General features: G+C 39.1%; 1 protein-coding gene across 3 annotated transcripts in view; it reads left to right on the top strand.

Annotated features, from left to right (window-relative positions):
- The window catches only part of NR3C2 (nuclear receptor subfamily 3 group C member 2), a 217,309-nt gene that overhangs the window by 110,338 nt on the left and 89,490 nt on the right, over positions 1-17,481 (top strand). For all 3 annotated transcript variants that reach the window (XM_049815048.1, XM_049815047.1, XM_049815046.1), the window contains one exon: positions 9,842-9,981. In XM_049815048.1, the coding sequence (XP_049671005.1) occupies positions 9,842-9,981 (140 nt within the window). The remainder of the gene's footprint in view (positions 1-9,841; positions 9,982-17,481) is intronic.

The following is a 17,481-nucleotide window of genomic DNA, read 5'->3' as shown; positions in this document are numbered from 1 at the left end:
TGCCTTTTAAAATATCTGTTAATCAGAGATGGTGGTAAAGTTGGAGTTCAGCTTTTACTGTATCATCTGAAACAAATGCCAAACCGGAAACTTCCAGTAAAATGTAAAGCACTGTGCCTAACTTTATTAAGATTTATTAACTTTTGGTTAGTAAGATCATCTTCAGCAGATTCTTTGTTTTTCAAACCTTCCTTTTACAAATGCACACAGAACTCACTGCACGTTGCAAGATATTTAAGTCTATTCATGTCAAGAATTTCTCTGATATGCTTATAGGCTTGAGTCTTATTACTCGGGTCTGTGTTGGTAACTCATACTAAATAATATTGTAAGCTGTCTGTTGCCTTTCATTTTTCTGTACGCCTTGTTTATGAAGTTTAGATTAGTGTGCAGACTTCCCTACTTCTATTTTCCGTTCCTATTTGGAATTATAATAGAGCATACGCTGGTACCGTAATGCTAATACAATTTCAACATTCATACTAATTTTGTCTTGTTGGATGGGGGGGGCACAAGGGAGCTGAAAGGGCACACACACAAGCACCCCCCCACACACCCCCATTAGATTGTTTCAGCTCAAGCAATAATTATACATGGTGCCTTTCAAAGCCTGTGGGATTGCTCTTATGAGTAAAGGTCTGCCATACTGGGGCTTTTATTTGACATGTTGGAAAATAGCCTTTGTTCCCATGGTAACCTTTTTTTGTGCTTTGGTGCATTTTTTCCCTATGGTTTCATGGTTGCTCTGGAGGTTTTTCTATTGTGGTATTTTAATCTCCAGTAGACTGGGGATGGCAGTTCAGTTTACTTTTTGCTATTATGAAATATTCTAATTTTTTTATTATTTGATTACGGAACTCTTGTAAACTTTTTATATTGTGTGGTTAGGGCATTAATGGTGTGGTGGCTTTCTCTGTAAGCATATTATGCGCTCAGAAGATAAAGCAGTTTGTAATAGGAAAGTGCGTACGACTGGACCAAGCTGCTTCTGTTATAAACTAATATTTTTGATATAGGTATTCTTTTTAGGACTTATGGGGCCAAACCCTTGCCAGACATATCAGGTAGAATTTTGTCTCTGCAACGGAATGACATTTCTTAAGGTTGAAAATGGTCAATACTCTGGTCATCGATGTCATTTCAGGTTGCTGTAATTAGGGTTTCATAAAATAAAGCTTTCAAGCAAAGGGAGGTATTTTTAGGAGTTGCTTGTTTAGACTCTGAGGGATTAACTTGAAAAAAGTAGTGAGCTTTATTTTGAAAAGAGAAGGCTTTTTAAAGAGGAGTTATTACTGATAGTATCTCCCTGCATTTGGCTTCTATGTATATTTTTCTTCTTCCTTGCCTGTTCAATTTTTCTTCATCTTAGAAGTCCTCAGTAGCAGAGCAAAATAGTCATATGGTCTTGTCTTGCCTGCAGTTCCTCAGGGTAGTGATTTTCTTCTGGTGCCCCAATCAGCAGGTGAGCCTCACTTGAATCACTGCATTTTATACAGTTTTAAAATATTGCTGACCAAGGAGGCAGCAGAGCCTCACTGGTAAACATTACTATGCTCTCATATGAGAGTGATCGTGATGCATAACTAGTTTATGTATTTTTCTATGGTGGAAGATGAGATGGTGCTATGAAAAATCAGATTTTCAAAGCTGTGGCTCTTGCCTTTTAGTCATGGCAGGTGAGCAGGTGCAGGAAAAGGAGTTAAACAAACTCCCTGCCCCCCTCAGTATACTTTCAATAATTAACTAGATCATTTTCTAGATAAACTGTTCCTGCCTTATCTTGCTATACAATTCATAGCAGTTTATAATCAGCAGCACAAATACCAACATTGCATGCATTTAAACTGCACTAATTCTATAAGAGGACCAAATATGAAAAGTTAGAGCAAATGCGCTGTGAGGCTTACTGTTGTTGTGTGGCTTCCAAAGTTGGAGCTTTGCTCCTGTTAGGAAACTCCCCATCTAGGTTAACCATTCCATTTCAATAGATAACTATATTTACATACTCAAAAAACTGCAGCACAAGTAAATTTTATTTCCCCGGGGCAGTTGGATCTTGGTACATTGTGGCAGCAGTTAGAGGAGAAAAGTGCATTGCAGAAGAATATTTGGAGGATGTTGCACTTCTGATCTCTAAATCAGTGGGTAAAAAGTACCTCTTATTTCCTTAAGAGGTAAGTGCTCCTCAGTCTCAGTCCACCAGAACACACTTTTCTTAATGCTGAAGTTTATATTTTTCTGTACTCAACAGATTATTTTGAGGTAAAATTTGGGTAGCCAACTATAGTTGCTACCAAAAGATTTCAGTAGAGAAGGTCAAGGAAAAGTCAAGGCTTGCAGCTGGATTGAGGAAAGTGCTGGGTTGTGTAAGCATCCACTAGAGTAAATGGAAACTGAAGGAGCTTAGTAGACTTGCTTCATTTTGTAAAATCAACATATGCCTTAAGGTTAAACTGAAGGAACCTGTTCACTGCTGACTACAGCACAGGAGAACCCATCAGCTTCTATTTTCAGAATAAACACTGAGATGTAAATGCTTTTTAAAAATCCTGAGTGAATCTTTTTGGATTTGGGGGGGGCTTGTGAGAAAGGGTGGAGCCTTTTCTGTTACCAGTGTGTGTCAGAGTTTGCTTGTTACCGTAATTAAGATCCAGGTATGAAAGTGTGATATATGACCCTTAGGCATTGCTAAATAAAGTATCTCAATGTGAAAGCTGGAGTTGCTGAGGAAAGGAACCATCTGATTTCTCAGTTTGCTTTCTCTTAACTAAATGCGCTTTCCCATCCAATTTCTACATGTTTCATCATACTAAGAATTTCTTAAGAGGAAAAAATAAGTATAAATAGTGGATTAATTTTGTAATCTATACATTTGTATTAGGGTTGTAGTATTTGAAGTTCAAACAATTGAAAGTTTTCTGTCTTGGAATAGAATACCTCTGTGCTTAAAAAAAAAAAAAAAAGGCTAACCACTAAATTAAATGTAGTATCACAGATACCGAATTTGTCTCGTTTGTTTTTTGGTCGGTTTTTTTTTGAAATTCTTAAAAATATACCTTCAAAGTCATAGGTAGGAAAATAAACTGATTTTGGTGAGATATTGTCCATTTTTTTTATAGTGGGCTGCATGAGTTTATCATCAGCTGAAACAAAACAAAAGTGAATAAATGGTAATACAAGTAAGAGCTGCAGGATTCTGGAGTTTGAGACATTTCAAGACTAATTGATTTATAGCACAAGAAGATACTATTTTCTAGGTTGTTTTTCTTTCTTAATTGAATTTCCTAAATATTTTACATTGAAAATGTATTTTCAACGGATGTTTTCATGTTATCTTTGTTATTCTAGTAGAGAGAAACATTAAAGAAAAAAATTAATTCTTTCCCTAACCACTTAGATTACTTACGGACTGATACAATACTCCAGATGTCACAGTGTGCACTGCTTCAGATGTTACGCTTGGTGTCTATCACCCATTATATGCACTGAAGTACACAGCTTTCCTAAAAGATTTAGACTTTGTTCCAGATTCCTGAGTCTTAAACTTTTTGTTATTTTGTTTTGTTTTGTTGGGGTTTTTTTAAGGTTTAGTCTTAAAAAAATAAAATCTTAGCCTCTATTTTTAAGGATTGGTAGTGGCTGTATGAGTCCTGTTGTCTTATCCAAGGAAACATAGCTGTTTCTGTAATGTCTGTCTTCATCTCTGTAGGAGCAGGATAATGCCCCAAGAAACTCAGCCAGCAGGATTTGCAGCTAGATTATTTAGCCATTTGTATGCCTCTCTGCCAAACGTCAGAGGGTAAATGTTGCTCCGCCTGCATGCAGGAGTGTTGCTGCTGAGGCTCAGGGATGGTTTGATTTCAGCGGTCCTTCCTTCTTAGCTCAGTGTTCATGAGGTCCCATGTGACTGCCTTCTCCTCAGAAAACCTGATCGTTTCATCTCTTCACCTTTTCACTTCTCTATGCTTTCTGGGTCTGCTGACAAGAAGATTGGTTTATATAGTCTGACATTTAAGAAATACCATTTTCCAGTCTGCTAATCTGCTTTATGCAAGTAGTTACAGGAGAGAGTCAGGCTGCCTTTCTGCAGTGAAACTTTTTTAAAAATTTGGGCTACACAATGCAAAACCGATACTGGTCAAACCTTGGTATTGACAATTAAAACAAGCAGCATGGAGCAAAATGTGGGAGGTGATACATGCTGCTGGTGGAGGTCGTGACCAGCATCATTGTGTAGTGGTCATATAATCTATTGGACAACTTTTGACCGGTATAGCATTTTCTAAATAACTAGTAGAGTTATTTTGGGCAGTGAAATTATTGTTTCTATGTGAACACACAAAAAAATAATAGAGGTGATGTGAAGAGGAAATGGTTATGCTATCTACTGTAAGAGCTGAGTGAACGATGAGTTAAAGAAAGGGAGATACTAGGATTGCTGCTAGAGAAGTGACCAGTCAAAGGAAGCACTTAGGGACATAAGATTAGCTGTGGAAACCAGGAAGAATTCAGGGGACTATTTGGAAGGGGAAAAGAGTCTATATTTCCAGGGTAGCATAAAATCGGTAATCAGTCTCTTGATTTTAGTGCCAGTTTGCAAGGAGTTGTATTGTCACTCGGCGTGGGAGTTCTTGTCTCCCTTGGGCAGCACTGGCTGGCCTGCTGCGTTGAGGTTGGTGAGGGCCAAGCGCGTGGGTGGGCTGCTGCTGCGGCACAACCGGCTCGGCAGTGCTGGGCGCTCTTGGGTGGCTCTTGGTCAACTCTTGGCTGCCTCCTGACCACCTGAGCTTCCTCAGGTGTGAAAGGTGGGCCAAGCTCTGGTCTCCATGCTCAGCCAGACCGTCCACGTCATGGTTGAAATACACAGTTCTTGTTTTGGGCCACAGGAGAGTTAGTTTCAGTGTCCGTGTGTGCAACGTTTACTGTCACGTTTTCATATTGCAGTCCCCAGTAGAAGATGACTCTTGCTGGAGGTTGCACCCCTTCAGAAATGAGACGAGAGGGGGGTAGAAGGAAGATGCTGGCAGTCTCTGCATCTTGAATTATTCTTCCTCTTACAGTGGTTTTTTTTTTCTTTTGGTGAAAATAATAATGCTGATCTCAACTTCTTTTTACCTTTGTTTTCACCTATTTATTGAGGTGTTCCCAGGTTCCTTCTGTTTGTTTTACTACCAGAAAATTTCTGTGTGGAAAAGAAAAGTCAATGACGTGGAATTAAAAAGGACTCATCTAGATCTCATAATAATAAAAGTGCTTGGAACAAATGAGTTTGGGATTCATATTGTGGCTTATGCTTCTTTTGGAGTGCTTCATTTTATCGTCAGAGAGGCATCGTTTGTTCAAACTGTGCTTCTGTATGACATCTGGTTTGAAAAGCATAATAACCTATATAATCAGCTTTTAAAATGCTGGATTATCTGTGGGTTTATTGACTCTTCTTTACAAAAATCTGTTATTTCTAATTAATTCTCCATATAACTATTACTAAAGCCAACTTGCAGAGACACAAATGAGCTTGATGGCAATGGCTAGTCAAGGTCAGCATTTAACTGCCAGCTTTTGCACTGTTGAGGATAATAAATCAGGCTTATTCCTAATCACATACCCTACAACGTGACAAATGTCAGTGGAGCCATCTAAGCAACCATTTTACAAATCATTTAGAAGATACATTTGGCATTGTTAAACTGCTTCATGCTGCCCTTGGCTGTAAAAGCATTGTGATAAAATATGTATGTTCTGTTAGATCTTCTGTATTTGAATCCTGCAGGATGTGTGTGTGTATGGGGGCGCATGTGTTTGCCCTTTTTTCTTTGTATTGGAAATAATGAGAGAGGCGTGAAAGTAATAATACCGAATCAAACTATGGAAACCACTGGCTTCTGAAAGCAGTGATGAGTAGCCAGCTCTGTGGCACTATTTCATATTTCTTGTGTTTTCAGTTATAAGTTTATATTGAGAGTAGGTTGCTGCCCACAAGAAATTTTCTGGGTCAACAATAGTCCATTGTATGAAAGTTTAAAAAAACCTGTTAAATAGCAGAACAATAGTTGTTACGCTCTAATTTGGGTTTGGGCAAATGTGTAAACACAGTGTTTTCATTTGGCCTAAAATTCAAGACTCAATCCTGCTGTGGCCCACAGATGTCATTAGATTTAGCATGTCATTCAGGTAGATTTGACAGTAGGCTAATTGCTGTCTGGGGATTCAGTTGTAAAGTTCCTGATTTTTTTTTTTTACAGTATCTGTTCTTACTTGGACCAACTCTTGTATTTTTCAAAAGAGAATGATGTATTAACTAAATAATCTGGATTATTGTAACTAAACTTCTCATCTGGAGCAAAAAATCAAACTGAGCTCCAAAAAGAGAGCTAAGATTAAATTAGTGTATATATTTGTTATAATCAACTGAATTTAACAGTTTTTACCTGTTAAGTGTTACGTGCCTGTAAGTTTTGCCACATACCAGTTTATACTAGGATTACATGATAGAAATATATGGGATGTTTCTGTGGAGAATTAATGAAAGGGGAAATATTTAACTTGGAGCATGCATGAAAAGCACTTTAAAAGTGGGGACTTTTTTTTTTAGTGTAGCATTTCTCCCTGTACATATTATAGGATATAGAGCTATAGTGATTAATTAAATAATTGGTGTAATAAAAGTGATTAATAAATAAATAGTGTTGGTGTCATAAACACTGGACATCTGGCCTTGAAATGAGGGCAGAGAGGTAGTTTGCTCACCAGTCAGATCTTGATGCAGATTTTGGTCACCATGGTCAAGTTGCTAAGAAAGGAATGACAGCCTGAACATACGAGAGATTCGGAAGGGAAAAGTGTAACCATCCGTGCATGCCTTGTTGAGAAAGAAAAGCTTCCATGGAGAGAATGACTTAATCTGAGGTTTAGCAATATGATTTGAGCACATTTTTGGATTTAGCCTTTTATTATTTGCAGGTATGTACAAACACCACTTTACCTTTTTATGAGGTAATGTAACAGCTTTTTGAATTGGCAAATACTTCGATGTAGCGTGGGTGAAAGAGAACATAAGAGATTGTAAAAACAAGCCAAATATTGTTCAGCAGAAGACAATCATAGCTAGAGCTGGCACAGGTTAGAGGTTTAAGTACCAACAGCTAATATCAATGTTTCTTTGCAATAGAGTATTTGAGAATTGCTCCATGTAGGATACTCCTATTAAGAATGAAAATACCTCATTTGTGTTTTAACCTATTCCACTTGTAAACTGATTAAAAGGATGTATGGGAGTTAATTGAATTTTATTCCAGAATGTGAAGTTTCTACTTGTGATGCTGTGGCTGAGTAGTTGAATACATGCTTTGTATTCAAGCTGTACCTTCACCTTTCCGCTATATTCAAGCCCTTCATTTAGAGAAGCACTGTATAAAATATGCTATAGATTATGTCGTAGGTAGGCATTTAATAATATTTGTGGATCAACTGGTGTCTCAATGTGTCTTTACTGGCTTTTTTTACCCAATAATTCTGTGTAAGTGAAAATTTATAGGGTAGTTTGTATCTAAAAAAAGGCTCTCCTACCTTCTGCAAATCCTACGTGAAAATTTATTTTCAACTAAAAATAATACATACTTATATATGTATAGTATATATATAGAGAGAGAGTGTGTGTGTGTATATATATATAAAAATAAAAAAAACCACGCACACTGCTGTGATACCCTGGAAACCTCCATTTTTCCACAGGAAGAGCTTTCTAACAGAATTACCTAATTTAGATACTAAAAAAAATAAAATACAAAACACACTGACTTTTTTCAGGGTAGAAAGACTAGGAAGATTTTTGTTAGTCTTATGAAGAAATGGGAACATGCAGCATGAAAATTACAAATGCCCTGAGACATTTTGCTGGTATGTCAGAATTGAAACGTTTCCTTTCTTAGACAAAATACTGCCGTTTGCAATGGCAAAGAAAAAAAAAAAAATTTTTTTTGAGGAGTTAGTTTTCCAGGTTATTGACATTTTCTTTAGAAAGCAGATGCCTTTTGAAGAATTTTGTTTAATGAGAGGCTTAATGTTTTTCATGCAATATGAAATGTGCTAGAGGGAGCAAGTCCTGTTCGTTGCCTAAAACAAATCCAAATGCAGAGCTGAATATCAGCACAGTCTTGGCAAATTCTGAAGAAAGTACCTTTCCTTAGGGGTAGACTAATGCAGTGTGCATAGGTATGACTGTGACTTGAGCACACAGAATTTACTTTAACATAGGTTTGGTGAGGCTTTCCTTTGTCTCTAACAGATGAGCTAATGCCATCACCTAGCAATTATCACGTAGTGTGATGTTATGTAATGAAAGTATAAATAGCACGAGGACTAAAACTAGTAAATCTAACAGACTAGCGAGCAGACAAGAGCAGGAATACCATTTGGAACATTTTGATTAGCATCTGAATGCTGTCATTTAAAAAGAGATTTAGATTTGATGTTACAGTAAAGCTGCAGGCCAGGAGAGCTGCAGTCCTTGATCTGGAGTGACGTTCATGCTGTGCCTCTGGATAAATCACTTGCCCTCTGTATACCTCTTTAAAGGAAGACAGAAAATTGGAAAAAGGCAAAGGGTGCATACTTGAAATTTCTTAGGCAAGCTGGTTATCTTATGTTTGAATTAAGACTACCTGTGAACTTCGTTTCCCAATGACTGACCAACAAATAGCCCGTGACCTGCAATTTGAACTATCAGATTATTTCACCGCTGGTGTAAAGTCTTTCAGGCTTGTTTTTGTAGTTGTCTGGCAGCATTCAGAGAGATAACGTGAAGAAATGCAAGAGGTCGTGTTTACCTGGAGAAGAGAGGCTATGTGGAAGGAAAGACTCTCCCCAGCCCTCTGGTGTTGTGGGAGGGATCCAAAGCTTTCATCTCCTTCAGTATCGGGCACGTTTCTCTGAGTGTGCCGAATACATTAGGGTGGCATTTCCAGTTCCCGGGGAAAGAAGGGAGGGAGGAGACTCACTGCATCATGAAAAGTGACTTGTTTTTTAAGAGTGCTGTCTTTTAGAGGTGCCAGTGGAAAATACTTCCTAAAGATACCTTTGGAGAGTCATGGTTTAAAAAGACCTAACAACAGAAATGCCCTGTCTTTTAAGAAGGCTGTAGATGGTTGAAGCTGGGTTCGCAAGATGCATGAGTGTGCAAAAACTTTGGGATGGCTTCTGAACCTCTGGTGCTGCTTTTCTGGCACCTACAGTCATATGGAGGGGTCTTCTGCACTTGCAGAATATAAAAAAGCTTCAAAACCACTTTGGAAGTAAGCTGTTAAATTACAGAAATATTAGCTCAAGGACCACTGTAGTGGTAAGCAGGAATGCAGGCAGGAGAGTGCATACCACTTTGCTGCGCTACTTCATAAAATGCTCATAGCAGTTTTATTACAGGTATTCCTTAGTTGTAAAGGCTTGAAGCAAACAAAGAAACAGAAAGAAAATTTATAGCTATCAGGTTGCTGCCAGAGTGGTTGGTTGGTTTGTTGTTTATTTTCAGTTTTAATCATCTGCTACCAATAAATTCCACTGCCCTTGTGGTAACTTCTCACATTAACATTGATATATTATGGGTGTTTTAAAACAGACAATAAGAATATTGCACATACTAATTAAAGCAATTCATGTATTCAGCCAGGCACTGCCAGAAAGAGTTGCGGTTTCCTAATTGTTAGATGCGTTGAGCAATATACCTGTTATAAATTCTTAATTGAACTTTGCATTATGGCCAGTGTGATTTGAAATATTCATAGCTGGTTTGTTTTGTTTTGTTTTGGTTTTTTTGTTGGTTTGTTTTTTTTTTTTTTTTAAACTCCAGCTCTTCATTGAGAAGTGTATCAACTGGATCTTCAAGACCTTCCAAAGTGTGTTTGGTGTGCGGAGATGAGGCATCTGGATGTCATTATGGGGTGGTTACCTGTGGCAGCTGTAAAGTTTTCTTCAAGAGAGCAGTAGAAGGTAAGAAAACACAAAACACATCAACAAAGAAGGAAAGACAAAATACACGTGGATTTGGGGTTTTTTTAATGGAAATATATACTCACATGCACATACATGTTTTCTTATGTGTTTTCTGCCATTGATAAAATTTTGTGTTGTTCATCTGAAAAAAAAAAAAAATGTTGAATGAACTCCAGTTACTTGTGGTATAATTTATGTAGAATATGCCAAGGTGTTTTGCAATGTACACCTTCTAAAGGACACATTATTTTACTTCATGCTACTGCTGAATTAGGCTTCTCCAACCCTCCAAGTGGATTTTTGTAATTTTTAATGCACACAGATACAATTGATGTAAACATACTCCTACTTCTCCTGTACTGGAGGATGAATATGGTTGTCTCATCATGCTTTGGCAGCCTTATTTGACAGTACAATTCACTCAGGTCAGTTATCTCCCCGTGGGTGCTTCCAGGGCTTTTGACTTGTAGTGCCCTGCTTCGTCTTTCAGCAAAAGAGAAATGGCTCTACAGTACTCTGGTAGATTGGTGAACAAGCAAAAATTGATCATGGTGCTTTTCTTAGAGATTTTTTCCGTCATGAGGGACTAGGACTTTCATGAGGACTATATTTCCATAGCTTTATCATCACAGGAGTTTTGCTGATATCTACCTATTTTATGTTAATTATGGTATAGCTAGTCTTTCCTGGGCATCTCAATAGAAAGAAGGTATGATCACTCAGAGTGCTACAGGACCTCTGGTAGGTGTTGCCACTCAGTGACTTGGGTTGTCAGGGTAAAAGAAAATGTTTGACCTTTACAGACTTAGTAAGCAACTTCAAGTGATAAAAATTAAGTTTTTAATACCTGATAAAGAGTTCATGGCATGCAAAGGACATAAATACTGTATAGGTTTTTTGAAGTCTTTGCTGATGAGTAGATGTTCTTACAACCACTGATAAAGCAGGTGATATCTACTTACTGATTTATCTTCATGAAGAAAAACCTAGAAGGAAGAAAACAAGCTCTTAATATGGTGTCCAGCTTGTGCACTGAGAAGAGTGAGGCAGTGTGTGATGTGATTAATTTCTTCCGTGATCATTAAATCTGCTGCTGATAGCAATAAGGATTTAGCTCTCTGTTAAATCGACCTGGAGGGCTTGTGCGTCATTGAAGTCAAGACCTCATGTAATATCTCTCTATCAATCTATTTATCTATCTGTCATCAAAAGTGTCAATCTAATTGAAATGAACTTCCTAAAGTTATAAGGACACGGAAAAGGTTTCCCCCTTGTGAAAGCATTTTCTCTTACAGTTGTGCAATAGCTGCCCTTGATGCCTTCATTCCCTAACTTCTTCCTTGAGTTTTTAGTTGCTTAATGTAGCACATGAACTGGAAAACCTTAGTTATTTTCACTGAGTGACTTCCTCCATGTGCTTCCATGCTACTTCATGGATGTGTCCTCAGACATCCATGTCTAAGCTGGTCTCTGAATCACGAGGATATTTTTTTGTTTTGTTTTGGTGGTGGTGAGGTTTTGCATACACCTGCACATACTGCATGAAGTGACAGCATCTTTTGTTATCTTCCTTGTTCCTTTCCTGCCTTCCAGGAAAGCTTCCTTCCTAGTCTTGAATCACTGTAATTTCAAGGTACTGTATATCTACATTTACCACACCTCTCTCTTTTGATGTCTTTTCTGACATGATTAGGTGGATATCCCTATCCAGCTTTACAGGAATTTATGAAAAATTACCAAGGATTCCTTCTAGGAGTGAACAAAGTAGCAAGGCTATGTTTTCAAGCCTCAGAAACCAAAATTATTAGGAAAGGATTACTCTAATAATCAGGCATAGAAATACATTTTTAAGATGCAGTTAAAAGTTATCAGTAATTACTGAAAGTTTATGACTTAAGCAAAAGAAAACTCAAAAAAATGAAAGATAAAACAATACTGTCATCCCTAAAAATTGAAGATAGGAGTTTTAAATTAGCTTAAAAAATTTTTTATAGAATTATTATATTAACACACATGCTCCTACCAGTGGTATGTGAACACTGTCTAGACTTCTGCTTGGCATGCACATGACTGAGCTTTTGATACTAGCAGTATCATTGTTATGCAAACACTGAAAATTTGGCTTGCACTTTCCTGTTTTCATATATATATAAAAAAATATATATATATTTGTGTGTGTGTATATGTATGTATAAAAGTACATTGTAGAGTATTAGCCACAAAAGGACATGGCAAAAACATAATATACATTTTTGCTTCAGATATCCTGAAACTATCAATGTGAATAAAGATTTATGTAGGCAGTTTTGTATCAACAAAAATTTTTTGTAGAGTCTTCATAAAATTTTTCACTTGGGTACATGACCAATAAAACATCCCCTCCTGAGTTTTCTTATTTAAAATGAAATATTTGTAGTAATTACTCTGTATCATATGTTCATGAGTATGTTTTAAAAACTGTGGTAGCTCAGTGCATGGTATAAATAAAAAATAAATCAAAGTGGAAGAACTAGATCCTGGGTATACCTGTCTCAGCTCTGCGCTGAAGCTGTGTTCTTTACTGAAGAGCTTGCATTCTTGTCTTTATTACAAAGAAAACAGTAGAACTCCCTCTGTGAACATAGAAACAACTTTCTGGGGAATTTATAAATACAGTGGCTAATTTATTTGAGTAAAAATGAATTTTTTCCTCTCTAAAAGATTGTAGTAAAATAATAGAAGAGACTCCTCAAGTTTTATTCACTATTTCCCTGAAATCATATGTATAGGTTTTTTAAAGATTTATGAGTATTTTTTCCAGTTATATTTTACACGCTTTATATGCGTGCACGCATGTGCACACATATTTCTACTTGATCCACTCAACATTCTTCAGGAGAAAGTGGCACAAGAAATTATATTTTTTCAAAAATGGCCTCCTCTTCCAATTGTTATTCAATATGGTACCTACAGCTGGTGCCATTTTCACAGAACTACAGAATCGCTGAGGTTGGAAGGAACTTCTGGAGGTCATCTGGTCCAGCCCCCTCCCTGCTCAAGCAGGGTCACTTGCCCAGGACCTGTCCAGATGGCTTGTGAATATCTCAAAGGACAGAGACTCCGCAGCCACTGTGGGCAACCTGTGCCCGTGCTTGGTCACCCTCACAGTGAAAAAGTGCTTCCTCGTGTTCAGACAGCACCTCTTGCATTTCAGTTTGTGCCCTCTTTGAACGGGGCAACACTTCCTGAAGAGGAAGAGGCTTTTGGTCATTAGTTTCTACTGATTAAATGAAAGTTTTATTTAGTTTAATTTAAAAAGTTACATACAGATAGTCCTTCAAAAGATACAGTGGGATGGAAGTCATGGGAGAGAGCAACTGGTGTTCAGGACGACGGACAAGAAGAAGTGATCTAGTTGACGATTTCCCTGCTCATTGCAGGGGGATTGGACTAGATGAAGGCTCAGGAGCAGGCTATTCGCATGTGCTGAAAGACAAACCATCAGGGAAGATGACCAGCCTGGCTGAACAGGGAGCTTTTGCTGGGACTCGGAGGGGGGGGGGGGGGGGGCGGGGGAAGGAGAGTTTACTATCTTTGGAAGAAAGGGTAGGCAACTCAGGAAGAGTACAGGGATCTTGTTAGGCCATGCAGAGAGGAAATTAGAAAGGCAAAAGCTCAGCTAGAACTGAAATCTGTCCACTGTCGTAAGAGATAACAACACATGCTTTTACAAATACATTACAACAAAAAGAACCAAGGGGAATATCCATTCTTTATTGGATGCAAAGGGGAACATTGCCACCAAAGATGAGGAAAAGATTGAGGTACTCAATGCCTTCTTTGCCTCAGTCTTTAATAGGGAGACCAGTTATCCTCAGGGTACTCAGCACCCTGAGCTGGAAGGCAGGGACAGAGAGCAGAATATAGCCCCCACAACCCAGGAGGAACCAGTTAATGACCTGCTATGCCACCTGGACACTCGCATGTCTATGGGACCGGATGGGATCCATCCGAGAGTACTGAGGGAGCTGGCGGAGGAGCTTGCCAAGCCACTCTCCATCATTTATCAGCAGTCGTGGTCAATGGGGGAGGACCCAGACCACTGGAAGTTTGCCAATGTGATGCCCATTTACAAGAAGGGTCAGAGGGAGGATCCAGGGAACTACAGACCTGTCATCCTGGCCTCGGTACTGGGGAAGATTAAGGAACAGTTCGTTTTGAGTGTGCTTGCATGGCATGTGCAGGACAACCAGGGGATCAGGCCCAACAAGCATGGGTGCATGAAAGGCAGGTCCTGCTTGACCAACCTGATCTCCTTCTGTGAGCAGGTGACCCGCCTAGTGGATGAGGGAAAGGCTGTGGATGTTATCTATCTTGACTTTAGTAAGGCCTTTGACACTCTCTCACAGCACACTCCTTGAGAAGCTGGCGGCTCATGGCTTAGACAAGCGTACTCTTCACTGGGTGAAAAACTGGCTGGATGGACAAGCCCAGAGGGTTGTGGTAAATGGGGTGAAATCCAGTTGGTGGCTGGCCACAAGTGGTGTTCCCCAGGCCTCAGTACTGGGGCCAGTTCTCTTTTAATATCTTTATCAATGATCTGGATGAGGGGATCGAGTGCACCCTCAGTAAGTTTGCGGATGACACCAAGTTGGGAGGGAGGGTTGATCTGCTCGAGGGTAGGAAGGCTCTACAGAGGGATCTGGACAGGCTGGATCGATGTGCTAAGGCCAACTGTATGAAGTTCAACAAGTCCTGCACTTGGGTCACAACAACCCCATGCAGCGCTACAGGCTTGGGGAAGAGTGGCTGGAAAGCTGCCCGGCAGAGAAAGACCTGGGCGTGCTGGCTGACAGCCGGCTGAATATGAGCCAGCAGTGTGCCCAGGTGGCCAAAAAGGCCAACAGCATCCTGGCCTGTATCAGGAATAGTGTGGCCAGCAGGAGCAGGGAGGTGATTGTCCCTCTGTACTCAGCACTGGTGAGGCTGCACCTCGAGTCCTGTGTTCAGTTTTGGGCCCTCACTACAGGAAAGACAGTGATGTGCTGGAGCGTGTCCAGAGAAGGGCAACCAGGCTGGTGAGGGTCCAGAAAACAGGTCCTAGGAGGGGCAGCTGAGGGAAGTGGGGTTGTTTAGCCTGGAGAAAAGGAGGCTGAGGGGACACCTTATCGCTCTCCACAACTATCCGAAAGGGGTTTGTAGCGAGGCGCGTGTTGGTCTCTTTTCCCAAGTAACTAGTGATAGGATGAGAGGAAATGGCCTGAAGTTGCACCAGGGGAGGTTTAGGTTAGATGGTAGGAACAATTTGTTTACTGAGAGGCTTGTCAGGCATTGGAACAGGCTGCCCAGGGAAGTGGTGGAATCACCATCCCTGGAGGTGTTCAAAAAATGCGTAGATGAGGCACTTCAGGGCGTGGTTTAGTGGGCATGGTGGTGTTGGGTTTACAGTTGGACACGATGATCTTAGAGATCTTTTCCAAATGTAATGATTTGATTTGATTTGACCTTTAAAGGTCCCTTCCAACCCAAACCACTCTATGATTCAATGAAATGGGGGAACAAATTGTGTCAAAAAGCATGGAAACCCAGCTCTTTGGGTCTCGGCTAGAATTGCTAATGTTGTCAGCCCATCTTGAACAGCTTTTGAGTGCCAATTCCTTTGTGCTCCTCTGAAATACTATAAAATGGAGGGACTATAACAGAAAAGAGCAACTGCATTGAAATTTTAAAATTAAAAATTAAACAACAAAGATACTAAAGCTTGCATTTCCAATTATAAATCTGGTAACTGTGTTCCCAGTGAATCTTATTTTGGGGACTTGCAGGAAATGTCTAATGAATTTATGAAAAGGAGAGCTGTAGACCAAAAAAGTATTAAAATGGGTTTATTGGTGAAATTTCAGAAGTAATTTCGGATGGAATTCATTACAGGGATGTAAATTATCCAAGTGCAAAATCTGATATTAAGTAAGCATGAACTTTTTGCTGACTGACTTGATGAACAGGAGTCTGGTGTGAAGAAATGCGATTGTGTCATTAATATAAATTTGATCTGCCTTGCAAACACTAAAATCCTTTAATCATAAAAGTGTTGATAAATGGTGTCACTGCAAGAGTTAAGACATTTGTATCTGTAATACATTTTTACCTAGGATAACTATATTGTATGATTTTCTAAATAACGGATATAGCCAGTCATAAAATTATTTAAACTTTAATTTATGACCACTAATAGAGTCATATGCTGAAAATAGACTATACTGTGAGGGAACCTAAAGCACCTGGCCAGTCTTGTTTTCTCTTTTTCCACTGAACCATCTTTCTCTAAGGAGAGTAACAGGCTTGAAGTCAGAAATCACAGCTGTTCTTGCGTATGCTTTGCATTTTTAGTCTTCATTTGTTCAAGTTCCAGACAAGTATGAGGTAATCTGTCCTAAATCAAAATGTATGCTGCTTCTTAAGTTGCTGAAGTTAATCTTTCATTCTTCCTTTGGCTTGAAGGTAAGAAAAAAGGAAGGCATTTTTTCATCTCCAAATGGTGCTAAAGACTTACAGCAAAAATTATCATCTTCCAGTTATGTTGCGTATTTGCTGGGAGATTTTTGGCTACTTATAATGGGAGAGTTAACAAATTATATCATATTAATTATAGGGAAGCTTGTCCTCTTTTTAAATACAAAGATGTGATGTTCAATAAATTTCAGATTTTGCTGTTGATTTCTGCTCCAGGAGGTTTGCCTTAAAGCTAGGTCTGCTATTTTAAGTCAGAAACATAGATCTCTTTTCACTTCTGAAGTAGAAACACAGTCACAGCAACAGAAGTTTCTAGAGTTGCATTTCTTTTTCACCTGAACATTTGCTATTTGCCTGTTTAAAGTAGGGGGAAAATTGGCTGAAGGAAATTTTTCAAAGTCTAATGTGACGCCGTCTTATTTAAATGGTCTCCTGGATATAGTGAATGAGCTGTGCACCTCAGCAAGCAGCCTAGTAACAAAGAAATCCTACCTCCAGTGCATGTTTGAACAGCAGGTTATCCAAGACTTCATTTCAAAAGTAGAAGGGATGAAATTTCTTGTGTAGCAATCTGTAGGGACTCTGCACAGCTGTGGGAACCAAGATTGCCTCAAAGATAGGGTTACGGTAAAGAAGTGCCATTCTTCATCTCCCTTTGTGCCAGGCTGCTCTGAAAACACAGAAACAAAACAACCTAGGCTGCAAGATTGAGGGTTCAACCCACCAGTCACTTGGGGTAACTCCCAGTCTGCCTTGCCAGGACCAAGGCTAATCTTTTTGCCATAATCAAAGGGATCCAACAGCCTTCTAGAGAGTCATATTTGCATGAAGGATTGCAAGCTATTGCCAGCTTGCAAGTTCAGTGGTAGATAAATTCAGTTCTTTGGCAAGCAAAGGCACTGTGCAACCGTTTAGCAATGGACCAGATGCATAATATCCCAGGGTTCCTTTTTTTCCTTCTTTTTTTTTTTTTTTGGAAGTAGCCTGTAGTCTCTGCTTCTAGAA

This window comes from Accipiter gentilis, chromosome 12 (genome assembly GCF_929443795.1).
Source record: "Accipiter gentilis chromosome 12, bAccGen1.1, whole genome shotgun sequence".
Lineage (NCBI taxonomy): Eukaryota > Metazoa > Chordata > Aves > Accipitriformes > Accipitridae > Astur > Astur gentilis.
The sequence above is the reverse complement of the archived record's forward strand: the minus strand, read 5'-3'. Positions and strand labels throughout refer to the sequence as shown.